Here is a 19,812-nt window from a genome sequence, read left to right as displayed (position 1 = left end):
AAGAAAGTAAGTAAGTAGCCTCATATAAAAGAATGAGCAAAATTGCTAAATAGAATTAACTTTTTTTTTTTTACATTTAAAAACATATATACTGGAAGCGTCAAAACAGTCATAAAAAGAAGCTCAACTATGTATTAATAAAATCCTGCTTCTGCTACTTCCTGTCCACTTCAGCATCCGCATTCTGTTACAATTCCAGTAAAAAAAGATGTGACCACATGCTGGTTTGGTGGAGATCTCACCTGCCATCAATCTGACTATGGACATTTTGCCACCTTTCAGCCAGCTGATCTGCCTTTTCCTTGTGCCAGTCAAAGTCCAGATCACGTTCCTTGTGCGTTTTAAACATCTGATCACTGATTGCTTTTGCTTTCTGGAGCTCATCTTCCAAGGCATGAAACACCTCTCTTTTTTCATCTACTTCCGACCTCCAATTCTAAAATACAATAATACAGAGGTGATTAAAAAGGAAATTTATAATGGCAATTGAACCTACAAACCTAACATTACTGTAAAAAAATGTTTTGTACAGTACATGTACTTACTTAGCTGTTGCCTTGTATCAAATAGATTATATTTCACATATAGAGTTGTCATAGTGTTTATTTTGAGAATCTAGAGCTTAAATTATTCAGCACACTTTTGTCAGGAGCTTTTAGGTTCTGAGGCACATTTAAAAGTAAATAAATCGGCATAAAATGAAAAATGTGGATTGGAAATTTTTAAAAAGCAGGGGTTAACACTATCATGCCAAGAGTGTAAGAAGACTATTTTTCTAGAAAGGAAAATGAAAAAGAATGGAACATGGTCTGACAAAAAGAAAAAGAAAAATGAGAATGCCAAACAGTGGTAAAGTACCAAGAGGCCATTGGGTTACTAGCCCTAGAATGACTGCATGCTTGGTTGTTAAAATTGTTTAGTCTTAACTTCAAAGTAGTGACATAGGGCCAGATGTAGCAAAGGTTTTTACCCAGTCTGTGTCTATGGGAAAAAGTGTTCTTACATATGGCCCATAGTACCATACTGCTCATATCATCGACACGAGGGAAATACTTGGGGGGAGGCATTTCTGTTTACCGGGGAGAGATAGTAATGAGTCAGAAAATGATTTCAATGCTTAAGGGTTTGTTTCTCACCACGACACATCCACTAATGGTATTTGGGTGGTTTCTCTCCACATCGTCGATGTTTACCTGGCTTTCCATTAGAATCCCATTTATCCATCTCTGTCCGTCTCAATCTTTTGAGGCTGTCTATGAGGACCAGTCTGCAGGCAGTGTTTTCTTTTATGTATAAATGTATAAGTATAAATGTGTCAAGTATTTATATAGCACAGACCTAGCCATAAGCAAGTAGAAGGCTTGTAGTCAAAATAAAATGTTTCTGCAAACAGTCTCCTATAATTCACAGTGCATAGTTTCACCCATGGAATGTCTCTTAGTTCTTAGGTTTATTCAATATATATTCATATGTGTGTGTTTAAGACTGGACTTTATTTGAAGCATGAGCTCTATCAATCAAGACTTTACCAGTTTCAGGCAGGTTAGGAAATGTGAAATTGCTTCCAGTCAAGGATGTGAAAGAGTGACTGAGGTGCTTCTTACAACAGATGTTTAAAGATGCATAACACTGTTCACATTTTGACACTTGGAGTATGATATTCGAGCCACCATTAGGTCTTATTTCCTTAATCCAGTGAATTGCATCATTATAGTCTGAATGCTTTGTTCTCTTGGTTTACTGTTGTATAGCATCTACTCTTTTGAGCTCTCCCTGAGGTCTTGAAATCTCCTCGGTTGCATCCCTATTGGTTAACAGATCATCACATGACCAGATCTGTAGCCTCCCCAAATCCAGGTCCTCTCCAGATTGTGGAGTCCAACAGGGATAGGCCTTTGGTCATTCTTACATGCTATAAAGGATTCAAATTAGTGCCAGGAAGTATCCATTCAAACTCTAACTTGGGGGTGTTGACCCAAATAGCTTTACTGCATAGGATTATAGGAAACTGTGCTAGCAGGGACAAAGAAGAAACATGGTTGAGGGTGTCATTTTGTACACCACCCCTCATGTGATTTTTCCTTTTTGCCAACTGCCTCATGCTTTGGTGAAGCAGTATGCCTCTTTAAAAAATTTCAGCACACACGTATGGGGGTTCTGCTTTCCTTACCTCTTCCTCCACCCCGTGGTTCATTGTAGAAATTTCACTTCGAACATCTTGTTCTCAACCTACCTTCCCATTTTTCGTATCTTCATAGGTCAACATAATTCTTCACGGCAAGCATCAACAAAGCCAATAGGTCTGGTAGTAGCTGCCTGTCTTATTTTGCCAATGCTTGTTGCCCTGGCTTTTGTGCAACTTTATTGTTGGGAGTTTACTGACCTTCACCAACATTACAATTAAACATTGGTTGAAAACAAAAATATGTTTTGGTCTCAAAAAGCACACGCTCTCACTGAAGGGTTCTACATTGAGTGAAAATGTGCTCCTTATGAAAGTGGAGAATGCTGTCACTCACAATGACGTTAGCCAATGGCTGAAGAAGACTGGCCAGCTGTCTCTTGCTGTATGCTGTAGGGGTGGAGGAAATATGTGAATGACACAACAACTGGCCAATGGATGAAGAGGACTACCTAGCACCCCCTATTTGTAAGCATATTATAATACACGGTATTCTGCATTCCCCGTATTAAAAGCATGTCTTTAATTTCGAACTGTGGCGCATGCTGTCGAAATGTGACGCACTCCGTTACTGATGAAATATTGTCAGAAGTAAACTGTAATATGTAATTACAGTTTAGTTCTGAAGTCACAATGCCTGCTGCCAGAGCGAGTAGCAGAGATGAAAGGCAGGCTAGGTCACAGAGCATAATTAAAGCAGCTGTTTAGACAGCAAAAACAAAATGTTGCTTTTCTTTTTTTCTTCTCTGTTTTGTAGTTGTTCAACAACAATCTGAAAGGGGAAATTTATAGCAACATGTTTATTTTTTACACTCCTAAGGTAGTTATAGAAAAGTTAAAATATTTCTGCATGTTTCTACTTTGTGTTTTTTAAATGACGTATTAAACTGATTTAAATATCAAATGACATGTATTAAACTGATTTAAATATCATTTTGCAAAAATTATCTATCAGTTTTTATGTGTTTAATTTTGCACTAGAGATTCTATGATTCTATTTTTATTCTTCATGTTTGCAAACATGCTCACTCTTAATATGAAAGAGCTGCACACCAAGGACTTAAGTTGTTTGTATGAAAGGTGATGGTGTGACCATATACTATAAGGAATAAAGGGCCCCCTGACATACATTATCAGAATACTGTAAGTCACCTCGGAGTTCCCTAGCCATATAAAGGAACTCATCTGTGACTTACAATATCCTTATAATGTGCAACAGGGGGTACCTTATTCCATATATATGTGATATTATTAAAATTGAAAAGTATTGACTAGCACCGACCTAAAAAACATCAGGGCTACCTTAGTGTATAAAAAGCTCACGTCACTGCATCAATTTGCTTATTTCCAACTGGGTTTTTTGTGATCCAAACATATAGTAATTAATTAATAAACTACATTATTAGAAGTAGTAGTAGTCACTGTGGTAGTCATAGAAGTAGTAATAGTATTAGTAGCAGCAGTAGAAGTATTAATGGCTGAGTGTCTAACATGTTATTCATATGAACTGTACAGTTAAAAATACAAAAAAATGCAAATTTGCAAAGTGGTATTTCATTAGGCAATCACATATGTGTGGTTGTGCCAAAAAATCATAACTGAAATACTAACAGAAATGATGTGTCCTAAATATTGTTTAAATAAATATCACCCCATTGAAGTTAAACAAAAATGTACACCCAAAGGGGCAATATTGTTGTAAACAATATACAGGAGGTGTAAATCCAGTCAGATTATATTTTTGTTTACAATATTTCGACATACAACCATTTGTGGTTCCTTTATCAAAGAAAATGCGGTCTTTTGCTCAGCCAGCTGTCTTGAAAGAGACCTACGTGGCCTGAAAAGAACACAACCAGAAAGATTTATGCTTGCACGTCTGCATGGTTTCTCTTTTAAAAATGGCATTACAATAATAACAGCCACTATCCGGATGCTGCTTTCAGAATGCAGCCGTGAGCAGGACACTGAGTGGTGCAGCGCCAGAGGTAAAGTGTGATTTGAGCGTTCTCATGAGTGATGGGTTTTGGACTAAGAAACCTGTATTACAAGTAGAAGTGGAGAGAGGGAGAGATCTTAGCGACAGGAACGTAGTTTACCACCGAGTGCATGTCTGATACCTTTTTCCTGTAGGTACTTAGGGTCTGATTTAAGAAATGCTCTGTGGACCTCTTGGAAGATAGGAAAAGTTTTCACTGAAATCAGATAATGTTACAGATGGTTTCGGCTGTCATGCAGAGTCCTCATCTGTTTGTAAAAGTATATTAGACTTTGAACTGGTTTGCTGTAAGCTGCTTTTACATAATATGTTTCTCTTGTTTCCACTGCACGTGGTAGTGTGCTGTGATGCTGCGCTGTTTGGTCTTTCCCACACACACATGTTTCTGCCTAGTATAGTTGACATGTTCCGGTCATGCCAGGAGACAGATAATAACAAGACAACATATATACATCTTCCTGGCCCTAATGTGTCCAGTGCACAGCACAAGAAGTGACTGCAGTATATGGTTCATGTGAAACCCATACCGCACACATATGGTGACTGTTACCTATGGACCATCACATTCTGCCTCATAGCCTGCAGTTACTGTGACCTGGGTGCAGGTATGCCAGAAAAGTAAACAGTTTATAAGCAGAACCAGAAGCTCATCAGCAATTTACCAACTCCCCAGCCACAGCTGTGATGGGTGTCTGTTCATTCTGGGTTTGTTCAGGGTTTGTCATTTTTTGCATTTTTTGAAGGTCAAATATGAGTCAGCATTGGCTCGTGTTGCCTTGATGAAGAGAGATGACCTACTTTTCTTCTAGGTACATGTGGTTTACCCACACAACATTTTAGTGACATTGCAGGCCGTCAAAGGTGTTAAGGGCTTTGGGAGGAGGGTATTACCTCAGCTGCTGAGGGGTGAGAATCTCCAATAACGATTTATGTATGAAACGTAATTGTCTGTAGTGTCATGCCTATGATGAACATCCACCATGCATCAAATCCAACACTTTCTCTATATGTTCCCACCTAAAACTCCTAACTGCTTAGTGCTGATGCAGCAAATTATACCTGCTATTAAAGACCCTTATATTAGTAATGCGTACATGTTCACATGTGAAATAATACATGCAAAAGTGACAAAATGTTGTAGGTAACCATACTTAAGCACAAAGCACATGAATAAAATGCTGAACTAAATATTACCTTAAATGCAGATTCCATGTTAATGGGAAAGATAGGCTATTAACATTGAATGGCTTGTTTTCACACTCAATAGTGGTGCAAGATATTTTTCTTTGCTGCATATGTGGCAACGTCAGAAGTTTACTGTTAGTGAATATATTTGTTTTATATTAGATGACTGATACTGGGGTTTTCATAGAAAGACGACAACGGCAGGGAGAATGATATAAGGGGACAAGATTTGGACTGCTCATAAATAACATTGTATTCATACCTAGGGCTAATGTGTTTGAGTCTATTACACTCAGGTGAGAGCTTGGGGAGTGAACCTGTTTCCAGGAGTTGCTGGTATTCTATTTGCAGATGAAGAAGATGAAAGAAAGTAATGTTGCAATACTGAATTTGTGTGTTTATAATAGTGAGTGTTCATAGAGTAGGCGAGGCAGATTCACGACTTCCTTTACCTTCCCGTCCCTTTCACTGGAGACTCATATTATGAGGTTCTGCTGCCTTTCTTCATGATAGGCATTAATCCTTAGATTATCCCTACATGGTCTGCTGGTTTTAGGCTGAGAATACTTTCCAGCTTACTGCGCAAAAAGCTTTATGCGTGTGCATTGATCTCTCTCTCAAAAAGAACTCTTAATTGGGTTTCTGGACTGACACCTTTTCTCTTTATATTACCTTATTTAGAATAGGGAGTTGTCCATAATGGAACAAGTGTTTTGTATCATTACTATATTCGCTGCGATTTTTACCAATATATTATTTTGTTTCATAATCAAATATCAATTGATGGATTACAATAACTTTTGATGCTGAATCTAAAAACGAATGCCGAATAAATAAATAGATCTAAAACTGAAAGATTCAGAAAATAAAACCCTTTAAGTCACACTAAATCTTTTTATTGACTGAACTTATGATTTTAATGATGTATTGCTTATGTAGATGATTCCTCCTCATTTCTCTTTGTCCACCGTCAAAGGTTCAGTGGCAGGGGTTATGTAATGATTACACCCAAAGATTAGGGTAGAGGAACCCCCTTCAATCAATACCATTTACAGCAATTCTAGAAAAAATATTTTTGGAGCTACACTAAAAAATATGGGAGGAATGATGTACTCAGGTCTTGGTCAGAGGCTCAAAGGGCAGATTTTGGTGAGTATACATTGCACTCTTTTTGGAGAGGATTTCTTGGTGATGTTGTGCTTGAAGGGTAGACTGCTGTCCATTGTGCAGGTTTATGTTCGAAAACCAAGAGTAGATGGAAGGTCAGTACTGCTGTTTCTGTTGGATTGTGCTTCTCTAAGTATACTTCCCGCTCATCTTAGGGCAAAAAGACTGATGGAAAACAAAGTTTCTAGAACATGTTGCCAGTTATTTCAGGAGTGAAAAGAGCTACGGCTAGAGAGAGAACATTCTCACGTTAAGCATGTTATCTGAGGGATGCATTCCAATAAGAGGTCAGAAAGACAATTAAAACTCTCTTAATGCATAATGGTGCCTTAGGGTCCAATATTTTTACAGCTCAGATGCCCTCAGTTTAGTGTAGCTCTATACAAAAAACATAATAAAATAGATAAGTAAAGAAGTCAGAGTTACTTATGTGAAGGCAAAACACAGGTGAACATCCAACCAAAGTTGATGCTTTTTTTTCAAAGCTTTTGTATAATTGTGCATAAATCCTGACAATGAACAAGTAAGAAAAGCAAAACCAAAAAAAACGATACCATTTATATGCACAGCAATTTCACATCAGTGGCATTCATTTTTGTGTAACAGCAGACTTAATACTGGTAATTCGTACCTTCAGTGTAGCTACTAGGCTCTCGATAGCTTTTCTGTCAGATGTAGCTGCATCTTCTTCACACAACTTTGTTTCATAAAGTTTTACAAGAGATTCTGCACCCTGGGTGTTTTGTAGAACGAGATTTATAGTCTTTAACCTGAAACAAAGTTAATTATTCCTGGAATTAAAAATGCCTAAACACAGCTCGATTCTTTCTTAGGTAAACACAATGCGTGACAGCATGGTTAATAACGGATTATGTAATGTCATGGCCATGTGTATTATGGTGCGATACAAGGAAACAATCACTAGTTAATCTCTCACTTGGAGTTTACAAAAAATCCTAATAGAGGCAAAAAGTGGCGTTTCTTCCTGAATCAGGATTATGTGTTTTGCATTTCATCTGTGAAAGTAAATGGACTTTGTCAGGGAACAGGCTTAAAATGAGTGAAAAACATTTGGAAATCAGTCTGTCAATGCCTATTCCCACGGTCGTTCCTCATTCTAAGGGATCTAACCGATAATGATGAGGTAATACTATTCCAAGTCACTACCAAAATCTGCAGTGTCAGTAATTCTCGGTGTAGTATTACTGCACCACTTTAAGGTAGAGCACATAGTAAGCTCAGAGAAACGCCAGGGAAGAATCTGATAGAGACCCTAAATTATATTGCAAAGTGAGATCCATGAGACTACTTCACAAGGAGTAATAGTCATTGAAATCTATCTTTAAAGGAACATGGCAGCAGCTAAATAAAAGTCTGCAAAAGGCGTATGGTTACTGTACAAACGAATAACAGAGTCAATATCTTATTAAGTAGGACCATACCAACTTGTAAGTGCAGTGCCATGCCCCCTTTGATGTGTTTTTCAGTTCTGTCACTGTACATCTTCCTGGTCGATATTCCCAATGGTTCTGTCCTGGTGTGGAGCCCACAATGAGGACAACCTGGTGATGTGACTGCCATGTACTCTTTGTTCACTCAGGATTACTTATTTTCTAGTTGCACTGACTGAAACTGGGCCTTTACCCAAATCATTTAGCTTTTTTAAGCACCCCACAATCACCAAAAAACTATAGAGCTGTTTCTATTGATATGCTTTTTAATCTAATTTTCCCCTAGAAAGGCAATGGAAAGCAAACAAATATTTGCTGCATAGTATGTGAAGTTGTATTGTTCTCTCAAGCTTGGAAGAAACATTTATAATGCAAACACTTCGCCAAATGAGTACAGATTTGGTAAAACCATAGATGTATTAACACCACAGTAATGCAGTGTGCAACTTACTTTTCTAAATAGATAGAAGACAAGGAGTAGATATGATTCATATTCTGAATGACTGCACTTAGCTCTGAACGCAGAGTGGGGACGGAAAGTGAAGCAGCAGCTTGATTAAAGAACTCCTCGCACTTATCAGTAGTCACCCCTAGGTCATCTTTAAGGCGATCCAGCTCTTTCTTCAGTTTCTGAAACGCAAATAAGTTATTTATTTTGCATTCTTCTGGCTGACTCCTACAAAACTGTTTTGCCATTGTTCGTCCGAGGAACGTATTTTTCCAATATGAATTTGACAACATTTCCTACTGATGATAACCTTCATGGATAAATACAAGAAACTGCTGTGGAACTCCACAAATAGAGGTGAGGTCTATTGTAACTTCGTATTTGAATACTGTTCCTCCATGTCCATGGCTCACTTACAAATATTGCAAATATAATGCTCCTGGAACTAGCTGGGAAAATGAAAGAGTATGTGTGTGTATGTGTGTGTGTGTATAAATTCACTGAAAAAAACACAGTTAAAATGCAGTTTCTGTTAAAACAAAACATAAAATCATAGAAATGTGCTGGATATGGTTAGGTAAACTAACCATTACTCATACCCCTTTATGAACTTCTTACAAGTGTCATCCCTCATGACATGGTAAATTATATCACTGATAATAGTTCAAATGATTTCATTGATGATATCATCTATGATAGTGATGTTGACATTAGACTGTGACTCTTAAAAATAATTATTAAAAAAGGAAAAAAGGGCTCCTCAAGACCGAAGTCCATATGCAGCTGGAAGTAGCCACACACAAAAGGTTGAGTGAAGGTTACCTCCCGGCGTGCAGAGCGGAAGGCAGTGGAGGATGGTAACTCACAAACATTTCAATGGGGGTCCTAGCTGAAGGCAAGGTCCTAAAGTCTTCCACCACTGCACACAGTCCCCTCCCCTCCAAAAAAACCTTTTTAGAATACCGGGCCCTGGGGGAGGGTCCCCCGGACCAAGATCATTCCAGGGAAGGGGGCCACGTGGCCCACCTCCCCAAAACAAAATACATATATTAACGCTGGGCCCCTGGGGATAGGGTCCCTCGGGATGGGTGGTTATAGGGGCTTGGCCAAAGGGCCAGACTGCGGGCCAGGCCCTGCAGCCAACCCCCACTGTACAGGGCAAAAAAACGAATTTTAGAACATATGTGTGCCATCAACAATCAAAACAAGCAATATCCATTTCTCAGATATTTTAGGTATTTGCATTCCAGCAACATCTCACTACTAAAGTTCTTTATACTGGATCAGGTCCCCCCAATATTTGAGGTAGTGACAGGCTGATAACACTGCGTAAGCTAAAATACAAGTACATTACTAGGTTCAATACACTCCACCCTATAGTGCTTAATATTGCTTAATATGAATGAAAAACTGGCCGTACATTTGGGCTAATCATGTTGTATTGATTTGAAGAACTGGCCCTATATTTTTCTGCTGCTTCTCCTTTGAATGGATTGTTTTTCACCTTTTATTTTTCACACAGGGGATTCAGAGATCACCATGGAGGTGTTTCCAGACTGAGACTGCTTAAGCTAGAATGTTTATTTATTGTGGTTGGTTATATGTTGTTGCTACTTATGCCTAGGCTTAAATATGTTTCGATTACTCATTTTGAAGTAGATTTCTTCACTGATTATTTCTGCCCATATTGTGAAAGAACTTGTTGAAAAACAATTTGAGTGACAGTACTAACATAGTCATCAGTAACCTATGTCCACATGGATGGTTGATCTATTCATTTACATATATAATTGTGTTGGGGAAAGGCCCACTGGGAGGATGTCCAGTTTATTTACTTATTTTTTTACTTTGTGCTTTTGAATTTATCCTATAATTGATTCTGAATGGCAAGTACTGACTGTAATGGTGGAGGCAACATGAATATGGGCTGCACAGGGTAATTATTTTCAAGTAATTAACTAATATATTGGGATTATAGTTCCAATCTGTATTTTGGATTCACCCATGGCATCATGACACTTTTCACTTATCTGATGTTTGGTGCAAAACAATGGATGTAAACCCATTCTAAGATGGCATTGATTTAACAGAATATTAGCAGTCTTTTGTTTATGTCTTGGGTTTGTCACTGTATTTATTGACTGTCTTTTATTTTGATTACTCACTCATGATCAAGACACTATGGGAGTCATTGTGAGTCTGGCGGTCACTTGTCCACCAGACACACAGTGGCAGTCGGACTGCCACCAATGCAGCGGTCCGAACGCCACATTATGACCAAGGCAGTGGTGCCGCGGTCGGACCACTAGCACCGCCAGGATCAGAGATCCTGTGGTCTAGTGGTTGCGGTAGCCCTAATCTGCCAAGGCAGTGCTGCCCTGGGGATTACGATCTCGTTCTCCATTAGTGATTTCATGGTGGTAACACTGCCATAAAAATGCTGGTGGAGGACGGGTTCAGGAGGACTCACGGCACTGCCCATGCACTTGGCAGGAGTCCCCCTAGCCAGCACTATTGCAATGTTCGCTGTCTGCTTTGCTGAAAATGCTATCAAATTGCCAATTATTGAGAAACCCACTGCAGACAAGAACCCTGTAACTACCTGACACATTTTGTTCAAAAAGGAACAACGTTGGATTTTTAAAATGTGAATCAACACAGTAGGCCTTAATGATGACATATCTAGCATGTCCTTCAACAAGTAATTCTATTCCCCTTTTCTTTTGCCATCACTGTCACGTTGTATTTACATATGGATCAGCCTATACCGTGACTATGTGATTCCTGATTATACAAAGTACACTGCAGACATTCAAATAGACATCATGTTATCTCTCCTCCTCACGATAATTCTTATAGTCCGAATCAAATCATGCCTCTGCCCATATATATCTAATACACAGTGTGTCTATGTGCCAAGGCCTACAAACCTTATACCCCTAGTATTTCTGGCCTACATTCCTATCATCCACTGGGACCAGCCCGGCCAGTGCAGACGAGGCCTGATTCCCATGCTCCGTGTACTTCTGCCCTATAATTCCCATATTACTTTGGGGCCAGGCATGCCAGGGCACCCTTGAACATTACCTCCTTAAATACACCAGGATTAATCACAACAGGAACATGCTTTGGATTGAAGAAGCAGAGTGAGGAGAAGCAAAAAAAGTACTGTTGTCCTCCCCCAGCCCTAGCACTTGGATGAGGGCTTACTGATAGTTCTGCTTGGTAGCTCTCTATGAACAGGACTTTAACAAATACATATGTAGGCATTGTTGCAACTACCCTATATAGAACCCACATTTAGATGTGCCTGTCTGCTTTACAAAGTGAATCTCCACTTAAAATGCATAACAAATGCACCTCCTTCACGTTATATTTTAAAGGGACCCACTCTGACCGCCATTATCGCCCACAGGAACATAAAATGTTCATGCTGAGGTGTAGTTGGAGATCTTACACTGCATCTCACGACCATCAGCTTGACTCTTAGGAGGCAGGGATACAGCAGCAAAGTTGCCTGATCTGCAACACTCTTTCATTTTGCACACATCTTAGGTGTAGTGTGCAAATGGTTTCAACAGCCCCTCTTCTTTTACCAAAAGTGGAAGCAGCATCATTGTTCACCCAAGGTAAGCCTGACCCTATTGACTCAGATGTAAACTACTAAAAGGAGGTGGTAACTGATTTGCAAAGGGGAACGGGTCCAATTGGAACTCCTATCCTTTTTGGGTGCATGTTGGCCGACTCAGAGGGAGTAGGCCACGGTCCATGTGACCACTTCGCTCCTTCCCTGATGTGGCCCTAATGGAATTTATTTTTACAAGCAGCATTAGTTCCTTTAAAAAATGTGGGCTGCTTTAAAAACAAAAACATTATCTTATTTTTGAATTCAAACACAGGGATCGTGGTTTACTGTCCCATGCAGGTCACAATCCCCATGTTTATAGCCAGTGTCAGGAGGGCACAAACTGTGACCTGCCTAATTAATATTCATTAGGCAAGTTATCCTTGTTAATGGTGATTTTGAACTCCTATTACATCGAGCCCCGTGAATCTAAGAGTGTAGTGAATTACATGCTCACATCTCCTCTTACCCATCTACCTGTAGAAAATTCAAAGAAGTGTTATACGGCCATTATAGCACCATAATTCAAGACTGCCAGTTGAACGCAACTGAAAAAGAATTATGTCTCATGTAAAAAGATAAATGATTAATTCAATACTCAGAAGATGATTGATCCAACCTACTTTGACTTCGTGATTGAGATCTATATGAGGATTGCTTAAAGTTATAGTCTCTTTAAGCTAATTCAGGGCTTGCACTGGTATCCACTTAAATTATAGAAAGCATGGATTGCCTGACACTCTTTGTTTGAGAGGAACAACCTGTGACATTACCCATATAGTATTGTGATGCATTACACTAAAAACATAATGGAAAAATATATGAGTCTACTTGGGACTGTATGGGACTATTGCAGTCAATTGAACATAATACTCAAAGCTTCCTGGTACTACCTGATGACATGTCTGAGATACAAGGACTCAGTAATCACAACGGAAGATGTCCTTCCTCTTCATGGGCAGCTATGAAAATCTGGGCTTCCCACAAAAATGGAAATTCACGTCACACTCTACTTTTTTAAATTGGAAGATGGAAACCTTCACATAAGAGGCTGATCAGACTGAATGATCAGCTGCAGACGTTCTATGAGGTCTCCATGTAATACCTCTAATAAATTATGAGAATACAGAATCAACAGTTCTTGGTATCTTTTCACATTTTTCTGAATCTGAATGTTGCTCTTTTGTTATTTATTTTTATCGCTGGGATTGTTTAAGTGATTTATTGCATTCTTTATTGTTCCAATGCAAGATGTGTGGTAGTCAGAAGGTTTTGATTCTGCTTGTGAGAATTGAAAAGGACTTGTATGATTCAGGAATCAGATTAAAAGCACTCTGACTACACCTATGTCCTCTTCGCCTATTTTGTTCTCAATTTAAGGGCACTATTCCTCATTCAGAAAAGATGTTTTATACTCCAAATCGAATTAAGAAAATATTACCTACTCCTCTCATTGTTTAGTAATATATTTTCAGAATTCTTCCATTGTCCAGAATGTCTGTTCTGTCTTTTTTTCTATGGTGGATCTCCTATAGGAGTTAAAATGGCAAACACTGCTTCTCTATAGACTCTTTACTTTCACCCTCCCTTGAGAAAGCTGCATGAATCTTGGCATGCTAAAACTAAACGGAATAAGCTTTTTTTGCAGATCCATCAAACAGCAGCAAAGTTATTAGCAAAACAAAAATGGAAAATATGACAGAAAAAACATGTACAAAATGTCTATCATATGCCAGTGTGTTGTGAACACACATACGCACACACACATATATAAAACAACACCAAGAAGACAACAATGAATTTTCGCATATGTGTTGCTATCTATTGATGTTCTTCTTTTCTGTTAAATTACTTATTGCTTTTATTTTGAGGTGTTTGTAATCATTACAACTGGTATGTGAGTTGTTGTTTGTATGGCTGCTGTGTGAATTATAGTTGGTGGAACTAACCATAATTTCAGAATTTCAGTGTTTTTAGGTTTCACACTGTAACCATAGCAGAACTGTGTTTTAATTGAATTTTTAATAATTTTAAACATATGTTAAGGTGTTATAACCAGTGCCAACCATAACTTTCACTGTAACCATAACCTTGTGTTTTTGTGTGTTTGTCTATCTATATATCTACATCTATATAATATATATATATATATATATATATATATACATATCCTACTGGCAGTTATCACTAGGTAGTTATAGTTAGGACCTACTTTTTATTGGAAAAGCGTTTTTTTACTTGTCAATATCTGTGGCACCGTTTGACGATTCTTTACTAAAAAAAATTTAAAAGTGCCCTAGAGTGTTGCGCATGGAAAGTTTTACAACAATCTGTAAAGCAGGGGCTGAGAAAGGGGGCGTCAAAAAAAGTCTGTTTACTATGTTTATTCCCACTACAGCCTGAGCAGAGGAACAGAATTACACCAATTCTGACAGGAAGCTAGATCTTGGTGCACAGATCATGCTTTTTGTGATTTGGTGTAAATCCGTTCAGTAGCTTTGGAGTTATTAGAGGTAAAAGAATATAGATATCTGGGGATGCAGATCTTCCACTGATCCATAAGCCCCCGTGCTGATTTGGCTGCCAACACTTCAACCAGGAAGTGTTGGCAGCCATTTTGGGATTCAGTCTCCACCCAAAAAAGCCAAAGAAAAAGAAAAGGAGCAGGGTGGGAATACCCTAACACAAGGGTCCTAGGGCCCCCCTGGAGCCCTGCCAAAGCTAAAAAGTTTTTTTTTTAATGTTCTGAAAAATCCACAGGTGGATACGCAGATTGTGCTGATTTTTGTTTTTTTTTAAAAGCATGGTCTCCCACACTTCTTATTTCTTATTAATTTGGCCTCCAGTGGGCCAGGTTCCAGGGGTATGTGCACTGTAATAAATAAGGAAGGGGGTGCACAAGACTGCCCCTTCCAAGTCTTTTAAAAGCACCGGGGACCACCACCTCCTGAGGCTACCTTTAAAAAATATATAGGGGTGCTACCACCTCCCCCGGCCTTCATAATAGTAGTAGTTAAGGGTGGCTGTGCAGACCCACCCCTGGGCCCTGGGGCTTACCACCTCCCCAGGACTATATTTAATAAGTATATTGGGGCTGTGATAACCCCCCTGGCCTCTGAAGACCATCCCCTCCCAGGACTATATAAAAAAATTATTGGGTGGGCCATGTGGACCTCCTCGGGGCCCCGGGTACTGCCACCTCCCCGTGGCTACAATTAAATTTAAAGAGGGGGGCTGCGCAGACTCCCCGACCCCAAGGACCACCACCTTGCTGGGTCCAGTTAGATTTTTAAAAACATGGGGGGGGCACGCGCAGCACCCCCCCCCAGAGCAATATATGGCCCTGGAGACTGCCCCCCACCAAGGGCTGGCTCCTGCTACCTCCGAGGTGCCCACCCTCAAGAGATAGCTGTTTGCTTTTGCTTGGGTGGTGCTGTAACTGCTCCTGCCAAGCAAAAGCAAAAAATACTCCACTTCCAGCAAGCCGCAGCTGTAAAAATTTTCCCACTTGCTGGAAGCGGAGATTTCATCTCTTTTTCTGACAGACATGCGGGCAGGGAAAGAGATGAAGGTATTGCCCCCGGACACACAGAGCTGCCTATTTGGCAGCTCCCTGTATCCAGGAGCAAAGCGGGGTCTCACAGGAAGTGGGGAGCTGCCTGGGACCGCGGGGGCCTTGAATACACTGTGTGCCCTAGGCACCCAGATGGATGTGGCTGGACCGCAGGTGATAGAGTCCCTGGACCGAAATCGGCCTAGGAAGGGGGCTACGTGGCCCCCCTCACACTTTAAAACAAAAATTTGACCCCAGGGAGGTGGTGGTCCCCAGGGCCCGGGCAGGTCTTTGCGACCCCCCCCCATATATTGTTTTAATAAATGTAGCCCCCAAGGAGGTGTTAGGTCCCAGGGCTTTGAAAAGCCATAGGAGGGTGTCTCATGCAACCCCCTCCTTATTTATTATATTGGGCATGCCCCCAGGACCTGGCCCACCCAGGGGCTAAATTAAGCAAAGGAGACCGTGATTTTTTTTAAATGAAAAACATTCTGCAAAATCCGTGGCTCCAGCCGCAGATTTTGCCGAAAATTATTTTTAAAAAACGTTTTAGCCCTGGCAGGGTTCCAGGGAACGCCAGAACCAAGGCAAGGGTTTTAGGGCATTTGTACCCAGCTCCATTTTCTTTTTTTTGTGTTTGGCAAAGGCTATGTGTGGCATGGGATTTGGTGCTCGTAGGGGGGTTAGCCGCAGGGCCTGGCCGCAGGTGGTGGTTGGATTAATGTAAAGTAATTAAAATTACTTAACGTTAAAAAATCTGTAGAAATTCACTAGGGTCGCCAATGGGTAGTTACAGTTAGGTCAGAGTTTCCATAGGAGATGCCTTTTCTGTTTTGCTTGTAACTTTGGCACCGTATGACGAATGTCCACAAAACTGTCCAAAAATGTACTCTTGTGTGTTGAGTTTGTGCATGGAAAGTTTTGAGGTGATTCATCAAGCTGGGGCCGAGAAAAAAGGAGGACTCAAAATGCAAAATCCCCATGCATTTTCCATAGACTTATTTAGAGAGCATTACCAAAAAAAACAGCTGAATGGATGTGCACCAAATTTGGAAGGAAGATATATCTTTGTCCATGGATTGTGCTTTTTGTGATTTGGTGTAAATCTGTTCAGTAGTTTTAGAAAAATTAAGGTACCAAACTGTGGGTCAGAGGATCTCCCACAAGAGTCTTGAGGGAGTGTCAATTTAAAAATGGAGCAGTCTGGTTGGCTCAGCGAGCTTTTCGTCCCTCGGGCCAATTTGCTCTCATGGGAGTAAGACTCCCATGGGAGCAAGCGCCCTGATTGGCTGCCAGCAACATGAGCAAAATGTTGCTGGCAGCCATTACAGGACTCGGGGACTTAGGGCCAGATGTAGCAAAGGTTTTTACCCATTCTGTGTCTATGGGAAAAAGTGTTCGTACATATGGCCCTTAGTCCCTTGTCCTAAAGTAACTATATATATATATATATATATATATATATATATATATATATATATATATATATATATATATATATATATATATATATATATATATCCAAAATAAAAAAATAATTGGCATTTTTTTCATGATCCTGCGACACTCCAGTTGGGTGGCGGGCAATATTTTTAAAAAGTATATGGGGCGGGGGCATGAGTAGAGCACCTCTCCCTGAGCCACTTTCGGGCCCGGAGATTCCATCCATCAGGCTAGGTATATTATTTAAGGGAAGGGGTGCATGGCCACCCTCCTTGAGCCATTTTCGGCACTGGGACCCCATCCCTTGGTACCCAATGAATTAACAAAGGGCAGGGGGCTGCGCCTTATAAAGGCCCCCTCCCTTTTTTTTGCATTTTGCCCTGGGGAATGCAGTACCCAAGCCCCAATAAGGCTCAGGAAAGGGGGGCTGCACACACTCCTCCCCTGTTTGATTGTATTTGGCCCCAAGAATGGGGTCCCCTGGGCCTCTTAAACTTTGAGGAGCATATAACCCCCTTCCTTTTTTAATGAAAATTGCCCAGGGGGATGAAATCTCCTGGGTCAATTAAGGGTCGGAAAGGAGGGGCTACATGCCCCCTCCTCGTAATGTAGATGTTTTGGCCAAAGGGGATGAGGTTCCACAGGTCCAAAGGCCAACACTACGCTGCACACATCAAAGGTTGTGCATGTTCTGGTGTCTGAATACTGCTGGTAGTTTGGTATGGCGGCAGGCCAAGCATTGGGCAACCCCTGCTGCGCACAGCCAAAGCCTGTGCACAGCGTAGGTGTAGCTGCCTGCGGGGATTTGGATGTAGGGCCTGGCTGCAAAACAGGCCCTGTGGCTAACTCCATGTCACACATGACAAAAGGCTGTGTGCAGTATGGGGTGGGCTGCCTCTGGATGGCTGCATGCAGGGAGTTGGACGCAGGGCCTGGCAACAAGCATGGGTGGGGTTGGCTGTCTGTGGGGGGGTTGCCACTGGGTCTGGCCACACCATGCGCAGTGGGGGTGGGCTTTATGTATAGTATTAAAATGTTGCTTTACAAAAAAAACTAGAAATTCACTGAAACAAAAACAAAGGTTAAAGTTACATTATTGCTAGGTGAAATTGTCAGTGACACCATTAAAGTTCTGAAATTAAAAAAGACACAGAAATTCACCAGACATAGTTAGCAGTGCTAACTATAACTTGTGCCCCCACCATGCACTGCTTATGACCTCACATATGATATCACTCAAGACATGTTCTATGACATAATCGATATCACTGATGACACCATCCAATGTGTATTATTTTGCTTTATAGTTCACATAGTGGCCGGTGCCTACCATATTAGTATTCTACTTAACCTTGTACACCCTGTGTCCAGCTAATCGGTGTAAGTGTTTACAAAACACATGTGTTCCTAATGCACCATAGGTCTGTAGTGGTATTGAACATGTTATAAATCTTTGTATTGAAGAGTAACTCTGTGTGCAGGTGACAGTATATAAGCAGCCTTGAATTATTAGACAGAAACGTCTCAGCATGACAATTTCTACTTTATACAGAAGACTGTGTGTACTGGGTACTAACCTATGTACATATGCTTGGTTTGCTTCAGAAGATGGACTATCTGTAAGGTTTTCACCACGGTAGGAAGAGTGCAGGTAGTATGGCCTTTAGCAGCTTTAGACCATGGTTATTGTAAGTGAATAGTCGCTCTTCGGACATGTTTTGTATAAAGTATACACTGTGCTTTGTAGATACTTATTAATACTCCGTTGTGTATTTCTCATGAGAGTTTCACTGTCTCCAAACAGTGTGGAGAGGGTAAACACTTTTAACAGTACCCACTTTTCTACTCATTTCCACTTCATTTCTTAATATAGGTGCAGTGACTGTCAAGGGTTTGATACAGGGCTTGAGTATCTGGAGGAACTTGGTTTTCCCTGAACAGTTGTATACAGATGGAACACTCTGTGCAGGAAAAGTCACCCTATTATCTGTGGTTCATAGTCAACATGAACTCAGCTTCCCATGGCATGTATGGTACAGGGTCAACATCGCAAATAACACAAGTTTGCTTTACCTATGGGGGTTGTATGTTTGATAGCAGTAATGTGCTTCCTATTATTCTGAGCTATTTTGCACCTACTTTCATACCTCTAATGGTGTACCTGTTTATAGAACAATGTGTAGAAAAGAAACTTGGATGATGTCATCAGTGGTGTCAATTGAGATTTCATCAGTGCTATAAATGGTGGCATAAAACAAGTTATCAGTGATGTCATATGTGAGGTCATAAGCATTGCATGGATGTGCAGCATATTATAGTTAGCTCTACTAAAGGTTCAAAACGTTAATGTTGTCACTGATAAATTAACCTAACTATAACATTACTATAACCTATAGTTTTTTCAGTGAATACAAAAACCACAGAAATTGGGTGATGGAGGGGCTAGTAATAAATAGCTATAGATTACTGGCTAATGGAGTGAAGTCTGCCTGGCTGGGTCAACTGGGCAATGAAAGATTATTTGATGTTATGGAGACTATATTGGGGGTCTAGACTGGCTGATTGCAGAATTACTGGCTGATTTTAAAATGACTGGGTTATGGAGTGAACAACTGGCTCATAGTCTAGTTGCTAACTGATTTAAGTACTACTCTATGATGGAGAGTTAGCATTTGATTGTGGAACAATTGTTTGATGAGGACAATTGCCTGGGTTTGTGTGGTTATTACTGCAGAGTAGCATCTCATGGCATGACTAAT

The 19,812-nt window shown here is 40.3% G+C and overlaps 1 protein-coding gene across 10 annotated transcripts in view; it reads right to left on the bottom strand.

The window, feature by feature from the left end:
* DST (dystonin) overlaps positions 1 to 19,812 on the bottom strand; it is a 1,789,835-nt gene that overhangs the window by 698,788 nt on the left and 1,071,235 nt on the right. For all 10 annotated transcript variants that reach the window (XM_069235771.1, XM_069235778.1, XM_069235775.1 and 7 more), the window contains 3 exons: positions 8,436 to 8,614; positions 7,165 to 7,303; positions 243 to 436 (listed from right to left, as the gene is read on the bottom strand). In XM_069235771.1, the coding sequence (XP_069091872.1) occupies positions 243 to 436; positions 7,165 to 7,303; positions 8,436 to 8,614 (512 nt within the window). The remainder of the gene's footprint in view (positions 1 to 242; positions 437 to 7,164; positions 7,304 to 8,435; positions 8,615 to 19,812) is intronic.

The sequence above is a fragment of the Pleurodeles waltl genome, chromosome 5 (assembly GCF_031143425.1).
Source record: "Pleurodeles waltl isolate 20211129_DDA chromosome 5, aPleWal1.hap1.20221129, whole genome shotgun sequence".
In the NCBI taxonomy this organism is placed as follows: Eukaryota; Metazoa; Chordata; class Amphibia; order Caudata; family Salamandridae; genus Pleurodeles; species Pleurodeles waltl.
The sequence above is the reverse complement of the archived record's forward strand: the minus strand, read 5'-3'. Positions and strand labels throughout refer to the sequence as shown.